General features: G+C 38.9%; 2 protein-coding genes and 1 long non-coding RNA gene across 4 annotated transcripts; 2 read left to right on the top strand and 1 right to left on the bottom strand.

Annotated features, from left to right (window-relative positions):
* The first annotated feature begins 3,898 nt into the window (after nt 1–3,898).
* pdzd3b (PDZ domain containing 3b) lies at nt 3,899–9,363 on the top strand. Of its 2 annotated transcripts, none has more exons than XM_044041424.1 (11): nt 3,899–3,954; nt 5,452–5,479; nt 5,893–5,957; nt 6,050–6,261; nt 6,362–6,566; nt 6,681–6,817; nt 7,217–7,421; nt 7,498–7,694; nt 8,287–8,496; nt 8,589–8,792; nt 8,895–9,363. In XM_044041424.1, the coding sequence occupies exons 1-11, from the start codon at nt 3,921–3,923 to the stop codon at nt 8,928–8,930; spliced, it is 1,533 nt and encodes a 510-aa protein (XP_043897359.1). In that variant the 5' UTR covers nt 3,899–3,920; the 3' UTR covers nt 8,931–9,363. The 2 variants fall into 2 exon arrangements, with proteins under 2 accessions (XP_043897359.1, XP_043897358.1); XM_044041423.1 differs by having other exon boundaries at nt 8,892–9,363.
* On the bottom strand, nt 6,196–9,704 carry LOC122779254. The gene is made up of 3 exons (XR_006361544.1): nt 9,454–9,704; nt 7,280–7,393; nt 6,196–6,256 (listed from the first exon to the last, which is right to left on the bottom strand). It is a non-coding gene; the product is annotated as an uncharacterized LOC122779254 (long non-coding RNA).
* A 507-nt stretch (nt 9,705–10,211) lies between these two features.
* atp5l (ATP synthase, H+ transporting, mitochondrial F0 complex, subunit g) lies at nt 10,212–11,696 on the top strand. The gene is made up of 3 exons (XM_044042575.1): nt 10,212–10,347; nt 10,889–11,049; nt 11,498–11,696. Exons 1-3 carry the CDS (start codon nt 10,296–10,298, stop codon nt 11,594–11,596), a joined length of 312 nt encoding a protein of 103 aa, XP_043898510.1. The 5' UTR covers nt 10,212–10,295; the 3' UTR covers nt 11,597–11,696.
* The last annotated feature ends 697 nt before the right edge of the window (nt 11,697–12,393 follow it).

The raw sequence follows: 12,393 nt of genomic DNA, 5'->3' as shown, positions 1-12,393 counted from the left end.
ATCCCGGAAATGGAAGTGCACTCGACAGGGCGGATGGATATCGTGTCACTTATTTTAAAATAAGCGATGTCGTGTGTATTGCCCGGTTCTTTGGCATATTTACTACATTTAATGTTCTGTGTGAAATACATAACAACCCCATAAGACTCCGACATACAAAGTATCATAACAACAAATGTACGGGGGAACTATTTTGTTCTATTCGCCCTATGATTTTTGCCACATCATTCGTCTTTGTAAATTAACGTCACTCCTACGTGTTTGTACACTTGTTCCTCTCAGCCAATTGGATCACTCTGCAGAAAAGCCTGGAGCTTTCGCATCTATTCATATAATCACAACAATTATATACTCATTAATTATTGGATTAAAATTGGATCCCTCAACATGTGTTCAAATATGAAATTAATTATTTTACTTTTATCATATCATTGATACATTTTGAGAATTATACATTTTGTAAGGACATACATTTGTCAGAGTGCGTAAAATAAGTTTTATAATGTATAAGACACTTTTATCTTCATAGAAGCCATTTGCAGGATTTTTTGTCATCATCATGCAATATGTGATGGGTGGGGTGAGCACCCCAGTAATCATTTCCCTTTTTTACATGCACAGTTTGCAGAGGATGTAGTCATTGCTCAATGTAAAGCTGAGTGCTGGAAAAAAAAGACGTTTTTCAAATGAACTGAATTTTTGGCAGATATTTACTTTGTTGAGTCAGCAGTAATTGCATCTGACGAATAGTGTGGTCTCAGGTAAATTAGTTCATGGTATTTTTTCACCACACATCACAATGCACCAGGAATGCACGAGGAGTTCATTCACGGGACACCATAATAGTTGGTAATCTACTAAATAATAATATTAAAATAAAAATTGACTGACAGGACCAGATCAGTGCCAAAACTCAACTCTAAACATAACAATTATATGTTTAACATGAACAAGAACAAACATGACACATGAACAAGAAAACCTGTCTTGCACAATCCAAAATATCACATCGGCCTTTAATTGCTGACAGAGAATCATTAAACATCATAACATCACTGGATTTCTTCACAGCATGCTTAAGTACTTATGCCTAAGTATCAGGGTGATTTCACATAAGACATTTCTGAACATCAGACAACATCTGTACTATGATTCTGTCCAAACGGATCTGCTGACTGAAGCTGCTCAAAGCATTTCTCAATCCAAGGTTGAGAGGATGTGTTGGGGAGGAACAAAGTTCATTCATTCATCTTCTACTGCTTTATCCCCCAATGTTAAGAAGCCACTCCATGCTCTTGAAAGGCCCTTGTTTTCCAGATATTTTTACTGCAAGGCAAGAGCACTAACCACTATCTAACCATGTGGCTTCAATGTGAACATATACTGGCCAAATTTAAATAATGTTCAATATAATCCAAGGATAATGACGATTTGATTTGAAACTCAACACCATTGGTTTACTATATTGATTTAATATTTCATGAGTATGCACCACCATAAAAATTAAACATATCTGAAAACAATCTCTGTAACATTTGAGTGCAACAGTCATGAATCCTTCTCAAATCACTGATTGAATAAATAACTTCATGCTTGAGATGAGAGAAAATGGATCATATTAATTTATTCATTCATTATTTCCCTGCTTTGACCACAGGTGTTTTGATCAAAGCATCTTTGCAAGTTGTTTATAGATTGACAGTATATTTTCAGAGGCATAGTTTTCTAGGGGTCCTGAATGGACCATTCACGCTGCTGTTGCCATGGATTCACTGACCAAGGAAACACAAGACAGACGCTCACAGAGAAGCAATGTGTGTCATGGTGAAAGAGTGGCCTTCGGATTCTCTGCACAGAAGCCACACAGGCCCATATGAAGCTGAAATTAGCTTCAGGCTCATGCAAAATGACAAGCAACACTGGTGGTTCTGCAGCTTTGTCTTCCTCATACACCCTCCAGGTTCCTTATCCCTGTAGGGTCATCTACTGATTCACAGTAACCACTAAAGTGAGGTCAACAGAACAGCTGTCATATGAGATATGTAAAGCAAATGGAAGAAGCTTACCCAAGGTAACTTTCAATTCAACAGTGTTTTGGTCACTATTACACTCCAGTGTTTTGGCAATGATTTAGGCACAGATGGGAGCTCAGTGTCTTCCTGTTGCTGGGAGGATCCCATCAGGAATGATTCCGACTAAGAGGGGAGGAAGCTTGGCTCCAGACCCAGGCCTGAAAAGTCCCATAGAAACCCTGCTGCCTTTCTCTCTCTCTCTCTCTCTCTCTCTCTCTCTCCCTCCCTCTCTCGCCATTTCAGGAAGGTCAAGCTAACACAAGATACACAAAGTCTTTTATGTTTTTGTCATTTTACAAATGTATACAAATCCCCCGTCACCAACTCTTTCTCCATCACCTAAGAATGCCATGTGTTGTCCGTCTCTGTGCCAACTTAAACTGCATCACATCATGAAGTGAAATGGACGATGTAAAGTCTCGCTTCATTTTCAAAAGTACTGTGCCAGTGACATGCAACGTAGCCTAACCTTTGAATGGCAGCTGAGGTGAAGTTACTAATTGACTGTGTGGGCCTTTGCTCCCACGAGAAAGAATGCACATGCTGGTCAAGCAAATAAAATAATTTCAGACCAGCAAAGTCAAATGGATGGGGATTTGCCCAAATGCGCCCTATACACAGGGCCTGTTGTTGATTCTCTAGTTTGGATTATCAAGTAGAGTTTGCTGTCCCAATCCCTGCATTAAAACAGTGATGCCAATCTCCACTGCCAGTATACAAACATACACACAGGTCTTGTCATAAATGTACCAGTAAAAATAATTCACAACAAATATAATTCTATTTGCTTGTTCAAAATGTCAGTAAAACGATACAGCTGTTGTCAGCGCAGACATTTTGATTTGGATTTTGTTGCCATCTAGTGGAGATATTTGTTGACTTCACCTTGCCCAAGTTGGTTCAACACTGTTCAATGTGCAAGTCAAATGATCAATGAATTTTAGTGTGGTTAAAAACACGATTCATAAATTAATTGTAAGTTTAAGTGTTCAAAGTGTTATAGGTGGCTATAATAATTGTTCATCCTCTCCATAACAGATGGGCAGTGATATCTTCCTAATCCATGTCAAATGCGGGAAATTATTGTTTGTTGGCTGACATTAAGAATGTGATGTGGCAGTGGTGTGGTTTGACATTATTATGTTATATTTTTGGTGGTTTTGGGTCTTTTCACATGTCCTCGATGGTGTCAAAGTGAGACATGACAGTGGGACAGTGAAACAGCACAAACACCAGCAGACCCTGAAACTGAAGCATGTCACACAAGCACACTTTGAGGTACACATGGAACTGATTTGAATGTTTTACCTCAGATGTGTTATATTTGTTTTCTGCCAATAAAAAGAGTTAAAACCATAACTATCTTGTTTTCTTCTTCAACTTTCACTCAACTTTCTCTAATCATTTGACATGTATCACGATAATTGTCGCTATGGACTGATTGGAACATTTTTGACATATTTAGTGCAGTCCTATCTTAATATCATCACTTTAATCTCACATCACTTGCAACAATTCATCCAGAGAAATTTGAGGTGTTTTGCCACTAAACTGTGGCCTTGAACAGCAACATTTGGGTGTGAACAGGCACAAACCTAGTACACACACATTCACAGATAGTTGCAATTTTTCCTCAGTCAGAAACAAAGTAATTTGTTGAGATGGAACAGTACATAATATCTTGTTTGGGATACTACACGTGGTGGTGTGTATAATACTTTTCCCACACAGTTTAAACATTCATTTTGGTGCCCCCCTCATGGGGAGGAGTCTCTGTGGTCAGAATAAATGTTTGGTTGTGAGCAACTCCATTTGCTGCCTCTCTCTTTGTCGCTGACTGCTGACCTGATGGGGAAGAAACACAACATGAGTTCGAGTTCAGGTATTAGATCTAAACCTTTAAAATGTTCTATGTGTTTCATATGTGTGTTTATGTTCCACTGTGCTGCAATTTGGATTTGTAATAGAATGCCTTATACTTTGTCAAACTGAGCAGAAATTATTCAACTGGTTGTGTGGACACTCTTCATTTAAAAAACAACAACTGTGATAATCAGCAGACCCTACTGAGCGTCAGCTGTTTGTCTTTATGTGTGTCTGGAGGTCCACTGCGTCCTAGAACATTTGAAAAGAAGGTTTATGGCATGGAAAAGCAAACAGTGATCCATTAGTGCCTGTGGTATATGCTGTTGAGGAGAGGAGGCTATTTGGCCACAGAGATGTTAAAAAATGAAATGGAAAAGATTTCTCTCTCTCTCTCACTCTCTGTGTGTAGGCTTATTAATGACCTCATATGACCTTTTCGTGACCAGTAGTCCTGGTCCTAAAGAGGCTGAACCTCATTTCTGTGGAACAGGTTATGTTTAGGGCTAAGATAGAATTGGGTTTAGGTTAAGGTTAGAGTTAGTCATTAACTGGTTGTGGTTAAAGTTAGGGATAAGGCTTTGGTTAGGATGTAAAAATTAATGGAAGTCTATGCAGAGTCTTAAGAAGAATTGCTGTACAGCTGTACAACACTGTGTGTGTGCGTGCGTACTCAACCATTTGTTTTGATTTCATTGGATGTTCCTGTATCAAAGCAGCAAGGACTCAGTGACATGATGAATCACACAGATAAGCAGTTTCACACAGTGAAGGACACAGTGATGGTTGAGTGTGTAAACTGTCCCATGATGGAGAGACTCATTAACCACAAGTTAATCATGAATTCATTTTATTTACATTTTGTTCAAGCTTTTTAAATAATAACATTTGTTATGTTGCTATTGATGAAGATACTGTATATTGTGACAGTAATTGTAATTGAATGTGTCACAGAACATTTTGTATTTGAACATATGTCAATGTCAATGATATAATGTCAATGATATAATGTCTTCAGGGACAGTGTCAGTGATAAAAAAAAAACATCCGTTGCAGTTGATTTATGTGAAAATGTTCAGGTTAACTCAGTTTGTAGCTGCCATATTTTTTTTGCCACAACTTAAAAAGTGTTAAAGTTGTTGATCTCCCTCCCCCTTTAGTGAGGCCAAAGACTAAAGGTAATCACATAAAGTCAAACCTAGTTTTATGATTCTTCTGCTGATAATCATCGTCAACAGATACGGGATCCACGGCTCAGCTCAACTCACAGTCTCAGTTTAGCAGACAAAACTATACACAGATGTTCACAGAGCTGCAAGTTCAGATTGACATACCATATTGTTTTCTGTAGGTTGATTCATTGTGCATTGTTTGTGTTCTGTTAAATTTGAAAATTTCCAAATTTGATTTGGAGTGTATGGTATTGTAGATTGAAAATTAGAATGGTAACAGCATCACATATTGTGTGACTGTTGTGCAGTTATTCCATTAACTTAATATAATTTCTGTTTTCAAGGTTTGGTGAAAATCATCGGGTTGACAGAGTAAGTCTGCTTTTATTTAATTGTTTGCACCAACGAAAATTAAAACACCCTCATTGTTTTGATGTCATTTCAAACCTAAAAGTGAAGTGTTCTACTGCAAAAGTCGCAGTGTTTATGTTTCTCCAAACAACTCATTATTTGACCTAATGTTTCATCTTTTGTAGCAGAAACATCTGATGACACCAAGATAAGGCCAACAGACAAATGCTGTTGTTATTATTATGATAATGGTGATGTGCATGTCATATAATATATTCAAAATTTAGAAAATTAAAACAAGCATTTCCTGTCTGAAGTGTCAGTTTAGGTTTAGAGGGCCATGAATAGAAAGATAGTGTACTTTGTTTACAAAGCTTACTAGATAATGAAATCTAAATGTCAGTAAGGTCCAAAGTCTCCCATCTCCTCTGCAGAAAATTTTCATTTAATCCAAAAGAGGGAATAGACAACCCTGTGATGGTCATCACAGATGATGCAGGTATCCGTCATAGAGCAGTTCTAACTACATCTATCCAAACATGAGGAAAGTCTTCTCCGTATAAAAGCACTTTTGTGTTTTGTCCTGCACAGACTCTGCGCCGCCACCGAGTCCTCGTCTCTGTGTCCTAAAACGAGAGGAAGGGGAATCCTACGGATTTCATTTGAGAGCGGAGAGGGGGCGTCATGGTCACATCATCAGAAATGTGGTCCCAGTTGGAGTGGCTGGGTACAGTGGCCTTCAAGATGGAGACCGGCTTCTGGAAGTCAACAACTGCTATGTTGATGATCTACCCCATCCTGAGGTGAGATGAGAGTCAGACATTATTGAATGGAAGGAAACCTCACAGAGGTGTATATACTGGCTTTGCAGTGGATTTACTGTGTTTCTCATTTATGAAAAAGGTGTCCAGGAAGATAAAGCTAAGTGGACACCACTTGTGTTTATTAGTGTTCAATGAGGAGGCGTATGAGCAGGCTGTGTCACAAGGCCAAGACCTCAGAGATCTGGCCAGAGCTCACATGGGCAAATACACCAAACCACCAAGACTTTGCCACATCACCAGACATCCTGTCTCAGGACTGGGCATCAGCTTCACACCTGTGGAAGGTAATGCTTCTTGTGGCAATCACAGTAAGCTCAAGGATTAAAGTTAAACAAGGAAGGGATTTTCAGTTGGATAAGCAGTATTATTCAGTCGCTCCTCCTGTTTTTGCCCTGCAGGAGAAAAAGGCCACTTCTCTGTGAGTCTGGTGACAGGAGGCGCAGCTGAGGATGCAGGAGTGTGTAAGGGAGATCGCCTGGTATGGATGAACGGAGCAAAAGTGTCTGACCTTTCACCCTCTGCACTCAACAGGATGGTACATAGTCAACCTGTTACCTTTAGAATAATTGTATTTAAATGGTTTTGTTCTAATTGAATATGTATTAAGTATGTCTCATGGTGCACAGTTTAAATAAAACCATTTCTCATTAAACGTTAAAAAAGCGAAGGGACATTGCTCTCTTGCTGATATAGTTACTTTATTACTATAATTATTACATAAATTCATTTATCAGAGGCTTTTATGACAACTGAGAGACAGCCATAGAGCTTGAACTTGAACTAAGCACTAAATCTGTAGTATATCATGTGAATAAATGCACCAAAGTAAATGCTTTTTGGGCACATTAGGGTGTTTTAGGTGTCAGGAGATGAAATGATCTATATCCAAACACAATATTCTGTATACTCAGACTGATGAAAAGTTTTTCTGTAGATGAAGAAATGTGGCAATCACATCACCATCTTAGTGATTGACAGTGAGAGTGAGAAGAACTACCTGCAACACAAGATGCCAATTCTACCCAGCATGGCTGTTCCACACAAGCTGCCTTTTATGGCCAGAAAACTCCACCTGGTCTCTGGGCCTGATGGCTATGGCTTCCTCCTTCGTCTGGAGAGGACACAATCAAGACGCACACGTAAGAGACAAAAAAAAAGGTAGAAAGACACATTCTAAGTATTCTAAAATAATGTTGCTGTATTTTTCAACAACAGACCACGTTCTGCATAAAATGGACAGAGACAGTTCAGCAGAACGGGCAGGTATGCAGGATGGAGACCTGCTGCTGGAGATTAATGGAGAGTCAGCGGAGACACTGACCCATGAAGACATTGTGAATAGAGTGAAACACAGTGGACAACAGGTTTCCCTCACCACCATCACTTCCCAGGGCCTGGAGTTTTACACACAGGTTGGGAGCACTTAACAATCGACATTTTTCTGGTGCAAAAGTGCTTCATCAGCTGCAGGACAATACACAGCACAACAGAGACAACAAACAGCAAACAAAGGACGTACTGTATAATTCACAGACATCACAGAATGAATGTTGCAAGTATAGAATACATTAAATCTAGTAAAACCTGACAATAACACACAATACACACCTGTAAAAACAAGTCGTTAAAACCAGCAACGACAGTGCAAAATGTGCAAGAATAAAGTTCCATACAACTGTAAATTGACAGGGCTTATTGTGATGCATGACTGATTTAACCTGATTTAACCTTCTTGGGATAAGAGAGAGTCTGAGATGTATGGTATTACATTTGCTCGCTCTATAACATCTGCCTGAATAACAGATTATATTACTCAAACTGAGGTATAACACAGATCACAATCAGTAGCTCTCCAAACTAATACAAATGTTACATTCTTATCAACATACTGCTACTATACATACATACTACTGCTACTTCTACTACTGATCATAATCATAAGTCCTATAAGTCAACATAGCGATTATCTAGACAAAGCTCAGTGTTTGTTTTGTATTTCTGCAGTTTGGTCTGTCACCTCTTCTCTTCTGTGAGGACACTGCCACTGACAAAGTAAAAGAGAGCAGAGGAGCAGGTTCTGAAGAAGAGACGTCTTCCCAGAGGGAAACAGATGGCTCATGTAAACCCAGACTCTGTTCTCTTTGCAAAGGACCTTTGGGGTTTGGCTTCAATCTAGGTGGTGTCCCACAGAGTCCTGGGACCTTTGTCAGCCAGGTGGGTGATATTTACACAGCTTTATCACTAAAGCACACAAAGCAGTATAGTGTTTTTTTTATTTTATAATAATTTGCTATCTTCTCCTATAGGTGGCTTTTGGTGGCTCGGGGCAGAGTACAGGACTGCTTGTGGGAGACGTGGTGGTAGAAGTGAATGGCCAAAATGTGGAGGATAAATATCTAGAAGATGTTATTATGCTTGTAAAAGAAGGAGGACATTTTCTTTCCTTATCAGTCATGGATAAGATAAGCTATCACAAGATGAAGCAGACTGACTCCAGAGATGTCACTGAGGTGAATGAAATACTGTAACCTACATTTCTAATCTGCTCGCACATTCGTCACTTTAATGGCAGCCACTTTCTTAACCATGTTGTCTCACTTTTATCTTAGCAGGAGGAAGAAGACGACAATGAACGGTCATCTTTGTGACCAACCAAGATACATCATTCTGAAGGTTTTCCAACCTCGACTAGAAACATTTAAGATTATCACATTATCACAGGGTTTCACAAAAGAAAACCAAAAGACGAAACAGAACAAATATAACAGTCAGTACACAGAGAAGTTAAGCATTTGTCTGAGTCAGCATCTGTCTTATGTCGTCTTAGTCACATGGAATGCAGAATAAATGAATTGCAGAACTATAATCTCAATCTGTTTAATACAAATAACTTGCTGTGTGAACAGAAATGCAATGGGAATGTTTTCTTTTTGTTAAAAAATTGATATTCTGTATGAGTAATCTGCTGTCCTTTGGAGAAGGAACATGTAAAGTATACAGGATAAATGTATTTTATTGGGTATGTGTTTTAAGTACATGATACAAATGAAATAAATGTTTGCTCTTGATTACAAATATGAAGCATTTGGAAACATTTTTATTTCCATAAATGACTGAGTGAAACATTGTGTGGAAGGATGACAAAATGTGTACTGGAAAGCTGTAGTTTACCTTAAATGGCTCTCACTAATCCTCTTGGTGAAGATCCAGTGTTGAGATACATGGGAAAAAGGTGGTGGTTTACTTGAGAACGGTCTTTATTTTGACAGATTCAAGATGGTGCTCTTAAAGAACAATATGAACGCACAAGAGAAAAACTAACTTCAGGCACTCTTGTATGGAGCAGGAACAAAACTACTTGAATGTGGATTTAATAGGCTTGAAGGACTTAACAAGGGCACACAATGGTCAACAACCATCAACCAAACATTTTCAAAAGGGGCATCATCCAATCATGATTGAGTGAATACAGGTGGTGATTTCAGTGGGTCACAATTGGAATCATGTGGAAGGTGACACACCTTCAAGTGTTAAAAAGAACACTCCACATAACAACAGAGAAATAAACAAAACCTATATGCTGTGATAAAATGTTATACTGAATAACAGCCACATTCATTTCTCCAATGTCCTTATTCATGATTATGCCATATCAGTTTCTGTAATGTGGCTCACTGCACCCCCTGCTGGCCGCATGACAAAACTGTAGCTTGTGCATCAGCAGTTAACCTTTAATTAGCTTTCAACTGTTTTATATACATAAAGTCTACGATTGCCCGCTGTAGAGAGAGAATAAATCGAATAATATTTAACTCGTGGAAATGTTAAAAGGCCGCACGCCACGCTAACGTGACATTTTGAAATGCGAACTAACTATGTAATAATCGCAGTTTGGATGTTTCTGTACAGGCAGTTGTGTGGTCAGCTAGCTACGTTCTTGGGTCCTTCTGGGGGTGACATTCAGTCGGCTAGCAGAAACAGCAACAGCGGTTAGCATCGACAAATACTTCAACATGGCACAGGCAGTGCAAAGGCTGGTCGCTAAAGTACCGACAATGGTCGGCGGTGAGTTAATTTTGTTATTTTATGAGACAGTCCTACATATGGGTCTAGTAATAACAAACTATGACGTAGATTTTGTGTTATCTCCTGCGACTTAATGTAGCGAGGCCGACGCTGTCAGTTTCACCGTGACCTGGTCACAAACTAAATGAAGTGGACTCGGTGTTTGCTAAATGACTGTAGTAGAAATTTGCAAAACTACATTTGAGCATGAAAACTGTAGGAGGTTTCTGTCTGGTTAGCTACCTCATTATTTGTTTTGGATACACTCATTGAACATTTGCCATGTAGCTAAACAGCCAATGCTGATGGAGCTCAATGCTAAATCAGTAGTAGAACAGTGCAGGTTGGTACTTATTGTCATTGCATATTCCTACTCAATGAATGATATTCTGTTTTGCGACACTCACCAACTTAGCAGCATAGTAAGACATAAATCTATCAGTCAAAACAATCACCAACATGGAAGCATTTGTTTTTGTGTTTTATTGATTTTATCTTATTATGCTGCTGTCATTATTTCACATTGTTATTTCTCTTCTAGCCGCTGTCACCTATTCCAAACCTCGGCTAGCAACCTTCTGGCATTACGCCCGTGTTGAGCTTGTGCCCCCGAGCCCTGCTGAAATCCCCAAGGCCATTGAGGGAGCCAAAGACCTCGTCAAGGGTTTCCAGACAGGACGTCTCGGTCAAACCACAGTGAAGGTATGTTCAAGTGTTTTAGACAAACGATGTGCAAATTTAATGTCCAGTAGCATCTGTTTGTGTACAAGTATTTCACATTGTCTGTAGGACTGCAATGGCTAATTCTTTACCAAATTAATTGTCAACTCTTTGGATCATTGATAAATCTGTCTGATTTGTTTTTTAAATTAAACAAAACCTCAAGTTTGTCAGATTCTTCAATGTGAATATTTTGTGGTTTAAAAAACTGTTTGTGGTGAAAACAAAACATTAAAGAATATAATCATTTAAAGGTTTGGATGGGAAGCACCTATGAACATTTAAACAACTAATCAGATATTCAAGAAACTAACAGATTATTTAATGAGAAATACCAATACAAGTGGTCAGTTTGTGAATGACCTTCTATATCTCTTCACAGATCATCACAGCATTCAGTGGCTAATACAGTATTTTGATTTTCTCACAGGATGCTCTCAGGAATGGACTGGTGGCCACCGAAGTGTTGATGTGGTTCTACATTGGCGAGTGCATTGGCAAAGGAGGCCTCGTTGGCTACAATGTTTGAATTTTGGACTGTCATGCTTTTTTTTCTTGAGCGTTATATGTTCAACTTCCAGCAACAATCCTGGTATATAATAAATGGATGTATGTTGAAAAAAACAAAACACGTTTTCTGTTTTCTGTAAGGATTGTTTGTTTGATCGTGAGTTGTCTGTATATTTATCACAGACTTTATCATATTGTATGCATACAACTGACACTCCACCAGTTTCCTTTTCCTCTTGGTTTTTCTCTTGTTTCCTCTCATAGTCCAGAAACATGCAGATTTAGGGATTGCCTAATAAAATTGGACACTAAATTCACCGTAGGTATGAGAGAGTATGGTTGTTTGTCTCTAAATGTGGTCCTGTGATGGACTGGCAACCTGTCCAGGGTGTACCCCGCATTTCATGCTACGTCAGCTGGGATTGACACCAGTGCCCCCTGCGACCCTCATATGGAGGATAAAGTGGTAGGAGATGAGGAGTGATTTATAGCATACAATACACTTTTAATGATGGTTTAAACAGTCTTGTTAATATTTCAGCAGCTGGAGAATTGATTTAATCACCTGCCTTTAAATTTGGTTTTTGGCCATGTTTGTGATTAGCATCAAATCTTTTGGGAAGTAGGTTGTCACCCAAGGAAGATATAACTAGATTTTGGTGGCGATAAGAATTCAGGATTGTTTTAAAACATTTGCCAACCTTTTGAGATAGGGGACTGGGTGACTCCATGGCAATTGAGTGGCCTTGAAGGAGGTTTGTGCTTTCTATAGTCACACCTCTGTGGACACAATGCTGTTGTAATATCAGTTTCCAT

The sequence above is a fragment of the Solea senegalensis genome, linkage group LG13 (assembly GCF_019176455.1).
Source record: "Solea senegalensis isolate Sse05_10M linkage group LG13, IFAPA_SoseM_1, whole genome shotgun sequence".
Classification (NCBI taxonomy): domain Eukaryota; kingdom Metazoa; phylum Chordata; class Actinopteri; order Pleuronectiformes; family Soleidae; genus Solea; species Solea senegalensis.
The sequence above is the reverse complement of the archived record's forward strand: the minus strand, read 5'-3'. Positions and strand labels throughout refer to the sequence as shown.

What these genes read in the sequence shown, in the direction of transcription:
- pdzd3b (XM_044041423.1), top strand. Translation starts at nt 3,921, where the DNA reads ATGGGGAAGAAACACAACATGAGTTCGAGTTCAG. An exon ending in GGTCATCACAGATGATGCAG is followed by an intron (nt 5,958 to 6,049) that starts GTATCCGTCATA and finishes TGTCCTGCACAG; the next exon opens with ACTCTGCGCCGCCACCGAGT. An exon ending in CTGGGACCTTTGTCAGCCAG is followed by an intron (nt 8,497 to 8,588) that starts GTGGGTGATATT and finishes CTTCTCCTATAG; the next exon opens with GTGGCTTTTGGTGGCTCGGG.
- atp5l (XM_044042575.1), top strand. Translation starts at nt 10,296, where the DNA reads ATGGCACAGGCAGTGCAAAGGCTGGTCGCTAAAGTACCGACAATGGTC. An exon ending in AGTACCGACAATGGTCGGCG is followed by an intron (nt 10,348 to 10,888) that starts GTGAGTTAATTT and finishes TTTCTCTTCTAG; the next exon opens with CCGCTGTCACCTATTCCAAA. An exon ending in TCGGTCAAACCACAGTGAAG is followed by an intron (nt 11,050 to 11,497) that starts GTATGTTCAAGT and finishes ATTTTCTCACAG; the next exon opens with GATGCTCTCAGGAATGGACT.